The sequence below is a fragment of the Lepidochelys kempii genome, chromosome 3, assembly GCF_965140285.1.
Source record: "Lepidochelys kempii isolate rLepKem1 chromosome 3, rLepKem1.hap1, whole genome shotgun sequence".
In the NCBI taxonomy this organism is placed as follows: domain Eukaryota; kingdom Metazoa; phylum Chordata; order Testudines; family Cheloniidae; genus Lepidochelys; species Lepidochelys kempii.
Window position 1 is genome coordinate 159,599,665 of NC_136382.1, and position 12,923 is coordinate 159,612,587.

The 12,923-nt window shown below is 43.7% G+C and overlaps 1 protein-coding gene across 1 annotated transcript in view; it reads right to left on the reverse strand.

Annotated features, from left to right (window-relative positions):
• DNAH14 (dynein axonemal heavy chain 14) overlaps nucleotides 1–12,923 on the reverse strand; it is a 454,606-nt gene that overhangs the window by 21,653 nt on the left and 420,030 nt on the right. Inside the window, 1 exon segment of the mRNA XM_078851974.1 lies at nucleotides 2,791–2,990. Within this exon segment, the coding sequence (XP_078708100.1) occupies nucleotides 2,791–2,990 (200 nt within the window).

Below are 12,923 nucleotides of genomic sequence, written 5' to 3' on the forward strand. Positions count from 1 at the left end.
GTGCTTTGAGAGAAGTCTCTGTCCATGTCCTCATCACCGCACTGACGTCGCCTATTCACCCGGTTTTGCTTTGCCAGGTTCTGGTGCTGCATATACTGCTGGATAATGCGTGTGGTGTTTAATGTGCTCCTAATTGCCAAAGTGATCTGAGCAGGCTCCATGCTTGCCGTGGTATGGCATCTGCACAGAAAAAAGGTGCAGAACGATTGTCTGCCATTGCTCTGACGGAGGGGGGGCGACTGACGACATGGCTTACAGGGTTGGCTTACAGGGAATTAAAATCAACAATGGGGGCGGCTTTGCGAGAATCAGAATGGCCCCCTCAAGTATAGAACTCAAAACCTCAAGGATAAAACTCAAAACTGGGTTTAGCAGGCCATTGATTTCATGGATGGAGGGAGGATTTGTTTTGAATACAAAACAATCTGGTCTATTTCTTGTTTTGAGCCACTTCATCTATCTTTATACATCTTGCTGGCAGCAGACTGTGCCGTACGACTGCTAGCCATCATCATCTCCTTGGTGCTCAGCAGAAGATGGTGCAGTATGATGGTGCATCATCTTCTGCTGGCTGCTGATTAAAAGACAGTGCACTGACGGTAGGACTCAATCGCCATAAGACAAAACTTAAAAGGGAAATGACCTGGCTGAGTCACTTCCATGTTTGCCCAGGTGCCCCTGACCTCATCGAGGTCAGTTAAAAGAGGACCCAGGACTACATCGATGACAGCTACCAGTCATACTGCACTGTCTGCTGCCAAAAGGCAATAAACTGCTGCTGTGTAGCCATAAGAAAAGGAGTACTCGTGGCACCTTAGAGACTAACCAATTTATTAGAGCATAAGCTTTCGTGAGCTACAGCTCACTTCCTCAGATGCATATCGTGGAAACTGCAGCAGGCTTTATATATACACAGAGAATATTAGAGCATAAGCTTTCGTGAGCTACAGCTCACTTCCTCAGATGCATATCGTGGAAACTGCAGCAGGCTTTATATATACACAGAGAATATGTATATATTCTGTGTATATATAAAGCCTGCTGCAGTTTCCACGATATGCATCTGAGGAAGTGAGCTGTAGCTCACGAAAGCTTATGCTCTAATAAATTGGTTAGTCTCTAAGGTGCCACGAGTACTCCTTTTCTTTTTGCGAATACAGACTAACACGGCTGTTACTCTGAAACCTGTGTAGCCATGCAGTACCGTGTCTGCCAGCACCCAGGAGACATATGGTGACGGTTAGCTGAGCGGACTCCATGCTTGCCATGTGTCATAAATATAAAGGGAAGGGTAAACCCCTCTAAAATCCCTCCTGGCCAGAGGAAAAATCCTCTCACCTGTAAAGGGTTAAGAAGCTAAAGGTAACCTCGCTGGCACCTGACCAAAATGACCAATGAGGAGACAAGATACTTTCAAAAGCTGGGAGGAGGGAGAGAAACAAAGGGGCTGTGTCTGTCGGTATGCTGCTTTTGCTGGGGATAGAACAGGAATGGAGTCTTAGAACTTTTAGTAAGTAATCTAGCTAGGTATGCGTTAGATTATGTTTTCTTTAAATGGCTGAGAAAAGAACTGTGCTGAATAGAATGACTATTTCTGTCTGTGTGTCCTTTTTGTAACTTAAGGTTTTGCCTAGAGGGATTCTCTATGTTTTGAATCTAATTACCCTGTAAGGTATCTACCATCCTGATTTTACAGGGGTGATTCCTTTACTTCTATTTCTATGAAAAGTCTTCTTGTAAGAAAACTGAATGCCTTTTCATTGTTCTCAGATCCAAGGGTTTGGGTCTGTGGTCACCTATGCAAATTGGTGAGGATTTTTACCAAATCTTTCCCAGGGTTGGTAGATTTTGGGGGGAAAGACGTGTCCAAATTACGTTTCCCAGTAAACCCAGTTAGAGTTTGGTGGTGGCAGTGGATATTCCAAGGACAAAGGATAAAATTAATTTGTACCTTGGGGAAGTTTTAACCTAAGCTGGTAAAAGTAAGCTTAGGAGGTTTTTAATGCATGTCCCCACATCTGTACCCTAGAGTTCAGAGTGGGAGAGGAACCTTGACACCATGGTATGGCATCTGTACAGGTAACTCAAGAAAAAAGGTGCAAAACGATTGTCTGCCCTTTCTTTCACGGAAGGAGGGAGGAAAGGGGGGCCTGACGATATGTACCCAGAACCACCCGCGACAATGTTTTAGCCCCATCAGGCACTGGGATTTGTACCCAGAATTCCAATGGGCAGTGGAGACTGCAGGAACTGTGGGATAGCTACCCACAGTGCAATGCTCCGGAAGTTGACGGTTGCCTCGGTACTGTGGACACACTCTGCTGACTACATGCACTTAGTGCATTTGTGTGGGGACACACCCAATTGACTGTATAAAAACGCTTTCCTCAAAACCAACTTCTATAAATTCGACCTAATTTCGTAGTGTAGGCATACCCTGAGGAGAAGCCATCCCTTCAACATAGGTAGTGTCTTCACTGAAGCACTACAGTGGCGACATAGCTGTGCCAGTGCAATGTTTTAAGTGTAGATAAGTCCTGAGTACCTCTCCCAGACCTGAAGAAGAGTTCTGTGGAGCTCGAAAGCTTGTCTTTCTTACCAACAGAAGTCGGTCCAATAAAAAAATATTAACTCACTCCCCTTGTTTTACTCATTCAGTAAATTAGAGTTAAGTATATACAAATAAGCTTTAAAATTGTGGGCAAGCATGACAAATAACTTTCTAACTCTTTTAGCTAATAGATTCTGCTTTGTTCTGTCACCAAAACAGTTTCTTTTTAAAACACTGACCTCATGATCAGGGTGTCCATGCTGATTCTTGGCTGCATACTGACAATGGTATCAATAAAGGTTTGTGCCTGAGATTCCAGGAATGCTCTTCCAGCACAGGCGTGCATTCCAAATAGCTCTGGTGAATCAGTGTCTGGCAGAGACTCTAAATAGGCTCTACAGTCTTGTAAGCTATCTGTGGCAGACACGGGTCGATATACCTGCAAAATAAATGACAAATATTTTATTTCCCTACTTAATGAAAGGCTGCTTAGTGCAAAAAAGGTTACACATAAGTAACTTTTTTGCAAGGTTGCTTATATGGCCCTAACAGGGACTGCTTTTCTAAAAGATTCCTGAAACTCAGTGGTGCCTGATATTCCTTACAGGTGGGAATATACACAAGCCACTTTGAAGAAGAATGGAATTATATTGCAAATACCCTTCTGCTTGACCAGTTACCTGATTAACACATGCATTTATACATGGGTTGGTGGTGGTAGGATTCTTTTATGAGGATTCATTCTGTACTGTTTATATAAAAATAGTATATATCCCTTCCCTCATCTTTCTCTCTATATGTATATGCATGCATGCACGCATGCGTACATTTACACAGACACACACAAAGGAATAAACAGCATAATTTATTCATAAGTTTATATATGGGCCAAAATATCACATATTAATATAAGATAAACCAATTGACCGTCCTTTAAAATAACAAAAAAGGAACAAGACATGGAGAAAATGCAGTATTCTCCTCCTCCCATAAGTGCTGTAAACTTATGTCAATTTACAGGGTGTTTTTGCTTTATATATATGTTAGTTATTTTTAAAATTCAGTAAGAAATATATTTTCAATTAATGCTGTCACTGTGTTGTTCAGATAGTTCTAAGCTAGTAATTCAATTGTTTCTGCATCAGAGTTAACTTTCCTAATTTTTCCTAGCACTTCTGAGCAGCAGAGGTAGCAGTACAAGAGATCTTTCTGGGGGCTACACTTAGCTGTGCAGAAAAGTTTTACTTACTAGTACTATGGTGCTTCAAGAGTTGTCTCTGTGCATTCACACTTATGGGTGTGTTGAGCTGGGGACTTATGTAAAAAGCCATGTCTGCTGGGAGTTGCAGATGTGCTTTTTCATAACAGAATATTCCCCCGCCTGACACCTCAGATCTTTCTCCTGGAATATAAAGCACTCTGAGGCAGAGAGGAAGGCAGGTGGGAAGTGTGACTGAACTCAGGCAACACGTGAAGAACAACAGTTACAAGTAACCAACCCTTCTTTCTTCTTTGAGGGCTTCTGTGCATTCCCCCTTACAGGAGATTAGCAAGCAATGCTCCCATCAGAGGATGGTAGGTGAGGAATTCTAGGCAAAAATGAACCGTAGTACCACCTTACCAAACCAAGCAATGGGACACAATGCCAAATCCAACAAATAGTGCTAAGTAAAAGTTTGAACCCAACTCCATGTTGCTGCTTTGCAAATCTCTACATAGGATCCTATCTTAGACAAGCTAAAGAGGCAGTAGTAAAAGTCCTGGAGTGCACTGTAGCTATGTCCACATGCTGAGTTAGCGTGCAGCAAGCTGACTTGCCAGGCACTAAGTCACTGTGTAGTCATTCTCAGAATGTGTCTTTAAGCCAAGAGATATTGGTCACATACTTTGGTACTACAATGATTGGGAGCCTATATGTGGCGGTCTCATATCTGATGCTAAAAAGGCACTTCTCCTCCAATGGTATACTCCAGAATAACCAGTTACTTTTATTTTTGTTGGTCCCAGTTTTGATCTCATTTTCAGTCTCTCATAATCTTGTTCAGATAGAATAATAACCTGATCTTCTGTGTCCAGGTTGAGTAGAATAATGGTTTCATTCACTGTCACTGGCGGGATCCAGTCCCCCTCATCAGTTTTGCTTGATTCCAGCACACCTATGTAAAACTCCTCAACCAGGTTGTCTTCAACTATATGCTCTTGACTTTTCTGCATGTGGAATCTGCAGCATTTCTGATAGAGCTTCCCAAGGCAAAACACTGTTTAGGGCCATGCTGTGATCCACTTTCCACATAATCTGTATTTACTCTCCCCTCAGCAGTTGCTTTCATAGTGGGTGATTGCATTTTTTGATCTGACCTTTTCTGGCTATATTCTTTTGTATTTAGTGTGTGAATAACGCCTTCTAGGGAATTCAACTCTTTGGCGCGTGCTTTCACAGTTTCCACTGCTTTGCATATACAGAGAGATTTTTCCTCAAGTTAAATCTCGTTCACGGAGCAGTCTCTCTCTTAAAACATTGTCTTTACTGCTATCTTTGACCAGAATCTCTGTCAGCCCATCAAAGTCACAGGTCTCACTGAGCTTCCTTAATTCTGTGACACATTACTCTAAACTATCATTAAGTTTTTTTGTGTGCATGTAAAATAATTGTCTCTCTCAAAGGTCTCATTCACAGGCGCAAACTTTCCAAAGTGCCAGTGGGTGCTGGACCCTCCGCTCTGCCCCAGGACCCACTCCCACGCCACCTCTTCTCCCAAGGCCCCACCCCTGCCCCGCCTCCTCCGGCCCAGTTCCATCCCCTCCCTCCAGTGTGACACATACTTGCTCCTCCCCCACTGCCTGCTTCCTGCATGCCAATTGTGGCAGGCAGGAGGAGTGGGGAGAGAGGGGGAGGCGCTGATCTGTGGGGCTGTCCAGCAAGCAGGAGATGCTACTGGAGGTGGGGAGGAGCTGATAGGGGAGCTGTTGGTGGATGCTCAGCACCCACCATTTTTTCCCCATGGGTGCTCCAACCCCAGAGCACGCACGGAGTCGGCGCCTATGGTTTAATTCTTTTTTGGGATGCAATATTCCTCAAATTTGGTCAGTATTTTACTTAAGTTCATGCTTTCACCTTCTTCAAACTTAAAGTTGTTACAAATATCCAATCCTTCCTCCCCAACAATATGCAGAAAGACAGATGATTTCACTTCATCACTTTTCTCCTCTGCCCCTATACAATTCAAATCTCTTTCAGAATTTTTTCCAGTTCTCTGCAACGTGCCTGATAATTGCAGACTGGATGGAGTTTGCAACATGTCCATTTTTTGGTTTTCTTCCCTTCTCAAATGTATCAGATTACTATTCTGCTCAGAAAATATGTACAAAAGCCTTTGTTGTTCTTTGTTTGTTGTTCCACACACTCCTCTTTCCTGTTATCAGTTTCAAACACAGAATTAACCTAAAAATTACTTCCGCCTCTTTCTCATTTGGCACTTCTGACATGATAGAATGATCTTGGAGGTCATTAAACATCAAGCCAGTGAATGAGAAAGGCATAAATGTTTAGTAGAAAACTTGGAAGTGTCCATGGTACACACATACCCTGTGTTTTCCACTCCTGTCGCCAGTGCATGTCTCAAAATTCCTATATTCATAATGCTGTCACTTATGAGGGAGCTTCTCTAAATTATAAATTTTAACAAACATCTCTCTGCAATGAGGAGATCTGGAAGCTTGTCTTTTATTTGTAGTGTCAATGTCTATTCTAAGAACACCAAGGCAGTGTTTGGTGCCAATGCTGATACTAGTGTAGACTACAGTGCTGGAGCTGTCTGTTTTGATAGAGCCTGTGGCGCTGAGATGCTGGGCAGGGTGCTCAACCCCACTAGACATATGACTTGGGGAGATTGATGTCAGGCCCAGTATTGTGTGCAGCACCAAGACTGAGGCAATGGGATATTTAATGGAAGACCTCGGCAGAAGAGGCAGACTTTGAAATTCCTGAAGGACTGCTAGGACAGTCTGGCTGAAAGCTTAAGGAAGCCAAGGGCACCTGCACCATCTGTCATTCCTTGTCCAACTAGTGAAGGCATGCCAAATTATAAACTGTGACACAACATGAGCCTCTCCCTGGAACACTAGACACTGAACATGTGTGTCAGTCTCAGGGTTTGTCTACATTACCTGCTGGATCGACAGGCAGCGATAAATCTAGTCTAGACACGATAAATCGACCGCCGAGTGCTCTCCCGTCAACTCCGGTACTCCACGAGGGCAAGAGGTGCAGGCAGGGTTGACAGGAGAGCGTTAGCCATCAACCTACTGCAGTGAAGGCACCGCAGTAAGTAGATCTAAGTACGTCGACTTCAGCTACATTATTCCCATAGCTGAAGTTGCATAACTTAGATCGATCCCCCCACAGTGTAGTCCAGGCCCCAGGAATGAGGGCTGAGCAGTTTGCATACCTTTTGAATCCCCTACCAAGTTTGGGACCTGACATTGTCTTGGGAACAATCCAAGGCAAATTATCCCAACAATTACCCTCTAAATAACCAATAAGAGAAGAAAACAGGCTAACTAGCCAGTCAGGCAGCAGCACAGAGAGCTGCAGCGACACAGGAGCCAGCAAACAGAGCTGTAAACAGGGGAGTTGGAGTGGGAGTTTGTCTTGTGGTGCTTGTTTGGGGTTTGTTTTTGCTGTGGGTGGTGGTGTTTTGGTGCGGTTTGTGTTTCCCAGATTAACAGGATTTAGGTGGGAAGGCCATGACAGAGGCAGCAGTGGGAGTGACCCATGTAGTGGAAGACACAATGAAGATGACTGGATGTGGAAGCTACATGATCCTGGAGGGGGTACCTGGAAAGAGTTTTGTCTGCATGAAGTGTCGTCTGATAGAGCTGATGGAAGAAAAGATCCGAGGACTGGAGATGCAGGTGAAAAGTCTGGTTGAGTTTAGAAGGGGGTTCGAGTGGATTATGGAGCAAAGACATGAGGCAGCTGAAGGGAAAAGCTCAGACTTGCAGATGGAAGCAGGACCGAAGAACTCTGAGGGGAGACTGCTGGGTGAGGAAAGTGGACAGTGGAAGCATGTGACTAAGAGTACCAGGCAGAGGAAAAGATGGGCTAGTGAAGGAGAAATAGAGTTCAAGAAAAGGTTTGCAGAGTTGGAAAATGAAGAAGGGGCTCAGCAAGTGATCACTGAAGGTGGAAGGGCAAGGAAGAAGAGAAGAGCGGCTAGTCCTATAGGAAAAGGGGAAGAGTCAATGGAGACTACACCAAATATGAGCCCCAGGAGGATACAGGATGGGTTGAAGAGGATTACAAGAGTGAACAGGAGTGGAAAGAACTTGCAGCCAGAGGGAACAGGGGATAGACTGGAGAATTGCACCGTCACCAGGAAAAGGCAGGTTTACGTGATCGGGGACTCCTTACTGAGAAGAATAGACAGGCCTGTAACCAGAGCTGATCCAGAGAATAGAAGGGTGTGCTGTCTTCCAGGTGCTAAGATACAGGATGTGGACCTGAGGCTGAAAAGGATCTTAAAGGGAACGAGAAAGAATCCACTGATTGTCCTTCATGTGGAAACAAATGATACCAGTAGATTCTCACTGGAACGTATCAAGGGAGACTATGCCAGGCTGGGGAAGACGCTTAAGGAAATCCAGGCTCAGGTGATCTTCAGTGGGATTCTGCCTGTTCCTGGAGAAGGGCAACAAAGGTGTGACAAGATTATGACTATCAATAGATGGCTCAGGCAGTGGTGCTATAAGGAGAGCTGTGGGATGTATGGCCACTGGGAGGCATTCATGGACAGAGGACAGTTCTCTCGGGATGGACTTCATCTGAGTAGGGAAGGAAACAGACTTCTAGGATGGAGGCTGGCACAACTGATTAAGAGAGCTTTCAACTAGGAATTTGGGGGAGATGGTTGGAAGATGTCCAGGTAATCTCCATGCCAGATTTTAGCATTGAGAGGGAAGAAAACAAAGTAAGAAAGGATACAGCCATGGGTAGGAGAATGGACATAAGGAGGAAGGGCAGTGTGGATACCAGTCTAATAGGTCATACTGGCTGTAGAATGTCCGTGCCTAATCGGGTACAGAATGTGAGCGAGGCCAAACAGCAAAAATTAAGATGTTTGTACACCAATGCGAGGAGCCTCGGTAACAAAATGGAGGAACTAGAGCTACTGGTGCAGGAAGTGAAACCAGATATTATATGCATCTGATGAAGTGAGCTGTAGCTCACGAAAGCTTATGCTCAAATAAATTGGTGAGTCTCTAAGGTGCCACAAGTCCTCCTTTTCTTTTTGCAGATATTATAGGGACAACAGAAACATGGTGGAATAGTCGTCATGACTGGACTACAGCTATTGAAGGGTATTTGCTGTTTAGGAAAGATGGAAATAAAGGTAAAGGTGGTGGAGTAGCACTGTATATCAATGATGAGGTAGAATGTAAAGAAATAAGAAGCGATGGAATGGATAAGACAGAGTCTGTCTGGGCAAAAATCACACTGGGGAAAAAACTACTAGAGCCTCTCCTGTGATAGTGCTTGGGGTGTGCTATAGACCGCCGGAATCTAATTTGGATATGGATAGAGCCCTCTTTAATGTTTTTAATGAAGTAAATACTAATGTAAACTGCGTGATCATGGGAGACTTTAACTTCCCAGATAAAGACTGGAGGACGAGTGCTAGTAATAATAATAGGGCTCAGATTTTCCTAGATGCGATAGCTGATGGATTCCTTCATCAAGTAGTTGCTGAACCGACTAGAGGGGATGCCATTTTAGATTTGGTTTTGGTGAGTAGTGAGGACCTCACAGAAGAAATGGTTGTAGGGGACAACCTTGGTTCAAGTGATCATGAGCTAATTCAGTTCAAATTGAACGGAAGGATAAACAAAAATAAATCTGCAACTAGGATTTTTGACTTCAAAAGGGCTGACTTTCAAAAATTAAGGAAATTAGTTAGGGAAGTGGATTGGACTGAAGAATTTATGGTCTAAAGGCAGAGGAGGCCTGGGATTACTTCAAGTCAAAGCTGCAGAAGCTATCAGAAGCCTGCATCCCAAGAAAGGGAAAAAATTCATAGGCAGGAATTGTAGACCAAGCTGGATGAGCAAGCATCTCAGAGAGGTGATTTAAAAAAAGCAGAAAGCATACAGGTAGTGGAAGATGGGAGGGATCAGCACGGAAAGCTACTTTATTGTGGTTAGAACATGTAGGGATAAAGTGAGACAGGCTAAAAGTCAAGTAGAGTTGGACCTTGCAAAGGGAATTAAAACCAATAATAAAAGGTTCTATAGCCATATAAATAAGAAGAAAACAAAGAAAGAAGAATGCTAAACCCTGAGGATGGAGTGGAGGTTAAGGATAAACTAGGCATGGCCCAATATCTAAACAAATACTTTGCCTCAGTCTTTAATAAGGCTAAAGAGGATCTTAGGGATAATGGTAGCATGACAAATGGGAATGAGGATATGGAGGTAGATATTACCATATCTGAGGTAGAAGCGAAACTCGAACAGCTTAATGGGATTAAATTGGGGGGCCCAGATAATCTTCATCCAAGAATATTAAAGGAATTGGCACACGAAATTGCAAGCCCATTGGCAAGAATTTTTAATTAATCTGTAAACTCAGGGGTTGTACCGTATGACTGGAGAATTGCTCACATAGTTCCTATTTTTAAGAAAGGGAAAAAAAGTCATCCTGGTAACTACAGGCCTGTTAGTTTGACATCTGCAGTATGCAAGGTCTTGGAAAAAATTTTGAAGGAGAAAGTAGTTAAGGACATTGAGGTCAATGGGAAATGGGACAAAATAAAACATGGTTTTACAAAAGGTAGATCGTGCCAAACCAACCTGATCCCCTTCTTTGAGAAATTTCAGAGTAACAGCCATGTAAGTGAGCTGTAGCTCACGAAAGCTCATGCTCAAATAAACTGGTTAGTCTCTAAGGTGCCACAAGTACTCCTTTTCTTTCTTTGAGAAAGTAACAGATTTTTTAGACAAAGGAAACGCAATGGATATAATTTACCTAGATTTCAGTAAGGCATTTGATACGGTGCCACATGGGGAATTATTAGTTAAATTGGAAAAGACGGGGATCAATATGAAAATTGAAAGGTGGATAAGGAATTGGTTAAAAGGGAGACTACAATGGGTCATACTGAAACGTGAACTGTCAGGCTGGAGGGAGGTTACCAGTGGAGTTCCTCAGGGATCGGTTTTGGCACCAATCTTATTTAATCTTTTTATTACTGACCTCGGCACAAAAAGTGGGAGTGTGCTAATAAAGTTTGCAGACGATACAAAGCTGGGAGGTATTGCCAATTTAGAGAAGGACTGGGATATCATACAGGAGGATCTGGATGACCATGTAAACTGGAGTAATAGTAATAGGATGATATTTAATAGTGAGAAGTGTAAGGTCATGCATTTTGGGATTACTAACAAGAATTTTGAGTTATAAGCTGGGGACGCATCAATTAGCAGTAACAGAGGAGGAGAAGGACCTTGGAGTATTGGTTGACCACAGGATGACTATAAGTTGCCAATGTGATATGACCATGAAAAAAGCTAATGCGGTTTTGGGATGCATCAGGCGAGGTTATTTCCAGTAGAGATAAGGAGGTGTTATACAAGTTATGCAAGGCACTGGTGAGACTTCATCTGGAATACTGTGTGCAGTTCTGGTCTCCCATGTTTAAGAAGGATGAATTCAAACTGGAACAGGTACAGAGAAGGGCTACTAGGATGATCCGAGGAATGGAAAACTTGTCTTATGAAAGGAGACTCAAGGAGCTTGGCTTGTTTAGCCTAACCAAAAGAAGGTTGAGGGCAGATATGATTGCTCTCTATAAATATATCAGAGGGATAAATACCGGAGAGGGAGAGGAATTATTTAAGCTCAGAACCAATGTAGACACAAGAACAAATGGATATAAACTGGCCATCAGGAAGTTTAGACTTGAAATTAGACAAAGGTTTCTAACCATCAGAGGAGTGAAGTTCTGGAACAGCCTTCCAAGGGAAGCAGTGGGGGCAAAAGACCTATCTGGCTTCAAGATTAAACTCAATAAGTTTATGGAGGAGATGGTATGATGGGATAACATGATTTTGGCAATTAATTGATCTTTAACTATTCATGATAAATAGGCCCAATGGCCTGTGATGCCATGTTAGATGGGGTGGGATCTGAGTTACTACAGAGAATTCTTTTCTGGGTATCTGGCTGGTAAATCTTGCTCACATGCTCAGGGTTCGGCTGATCAACATATCTGGGGTCTGGAAGGAATTTTCCTCCAGGACAGATTGGAAGAGGCCCTGGGGGTTTTTCGCCTTCCTCTGTAGCACGGGTCACTTGCTGGAGGATTCTCTGCACCTTGAAGTCTTTAAACCATGATTTGAGGACTTCAATAGCTCAGAGATAGGTGAGAGGTTTATTGCAGAAGTGAGTGGGTGAGATTCTGTGGCCTGCATTGTGCAGGAGGTCAAACTAGATGATCATAATGGTCCCTTCTGACCTTAATATCTATGAGTTTATGAATCTATGAGTCTATGGGTGTGTCTACACTACAAAATTAGATCAAATTTATAGAAGTCGGTTTTTTATAAATTGTTTTTATATAGTCAATTGTGTGTGTCCCCACACAAAATGCTCTAAGTGCATTAAGTGCATTAACTCGGCGGAGTGCTTCCACAGTACCGAGGCTAGCGTCGACTTCCAGAGTGTTGCACTGTGGGCAGCTATCCCACAGTTCCCGCAGTCTCCGCCACCCATTGGAATTCTGGGTTGAGATCCCAATGCCTAATGGGGCAAAAACATTGTCGCAGGTGGTTCTGGTACATGTCGTCAGACCCTCCCTCACTCTGTGAAAGCAACGGCAGACAATTGTTTTGCACCTTTTTCTCCTGAGTTACCTGTGCAGACGCCATACCATGGCAAGCATGGAGCCCACTCAGCTCACTGTCACTGTACGTCTCCTGGGTGCTGGCAGATGCGGTACTGCATTGCTACACAGCAGCAACCCATTGCCTTATGGCAGCAGATGGTGCAGTAGGCCTGATAGCCATCGTCGTCATGTCCGAGGTGCTCCTGGCCACCTCGGTAAGGTGGGTCAGGAGTGCCTGGGCAGACATGGGCGCAGGGACTAAATTAGGAGTGACTCGACCAGGTCATTCTCTTTAGTCCTGCCGGCAGTCCTATTGTACCATCTTACGGCAAGCAGGCAGGAGATGAGGATGGCTACAGTCCTACTGCACTGTCTGCTGCCAGCCAAAGATGTAAAAGATAGATGGAGTGGATCAAAACAAGAAATACACCAGATTTGTTTTGTATTCATTTGATCCCCCCTCCCTCCCTCCATGAAATCAATGGCCAACA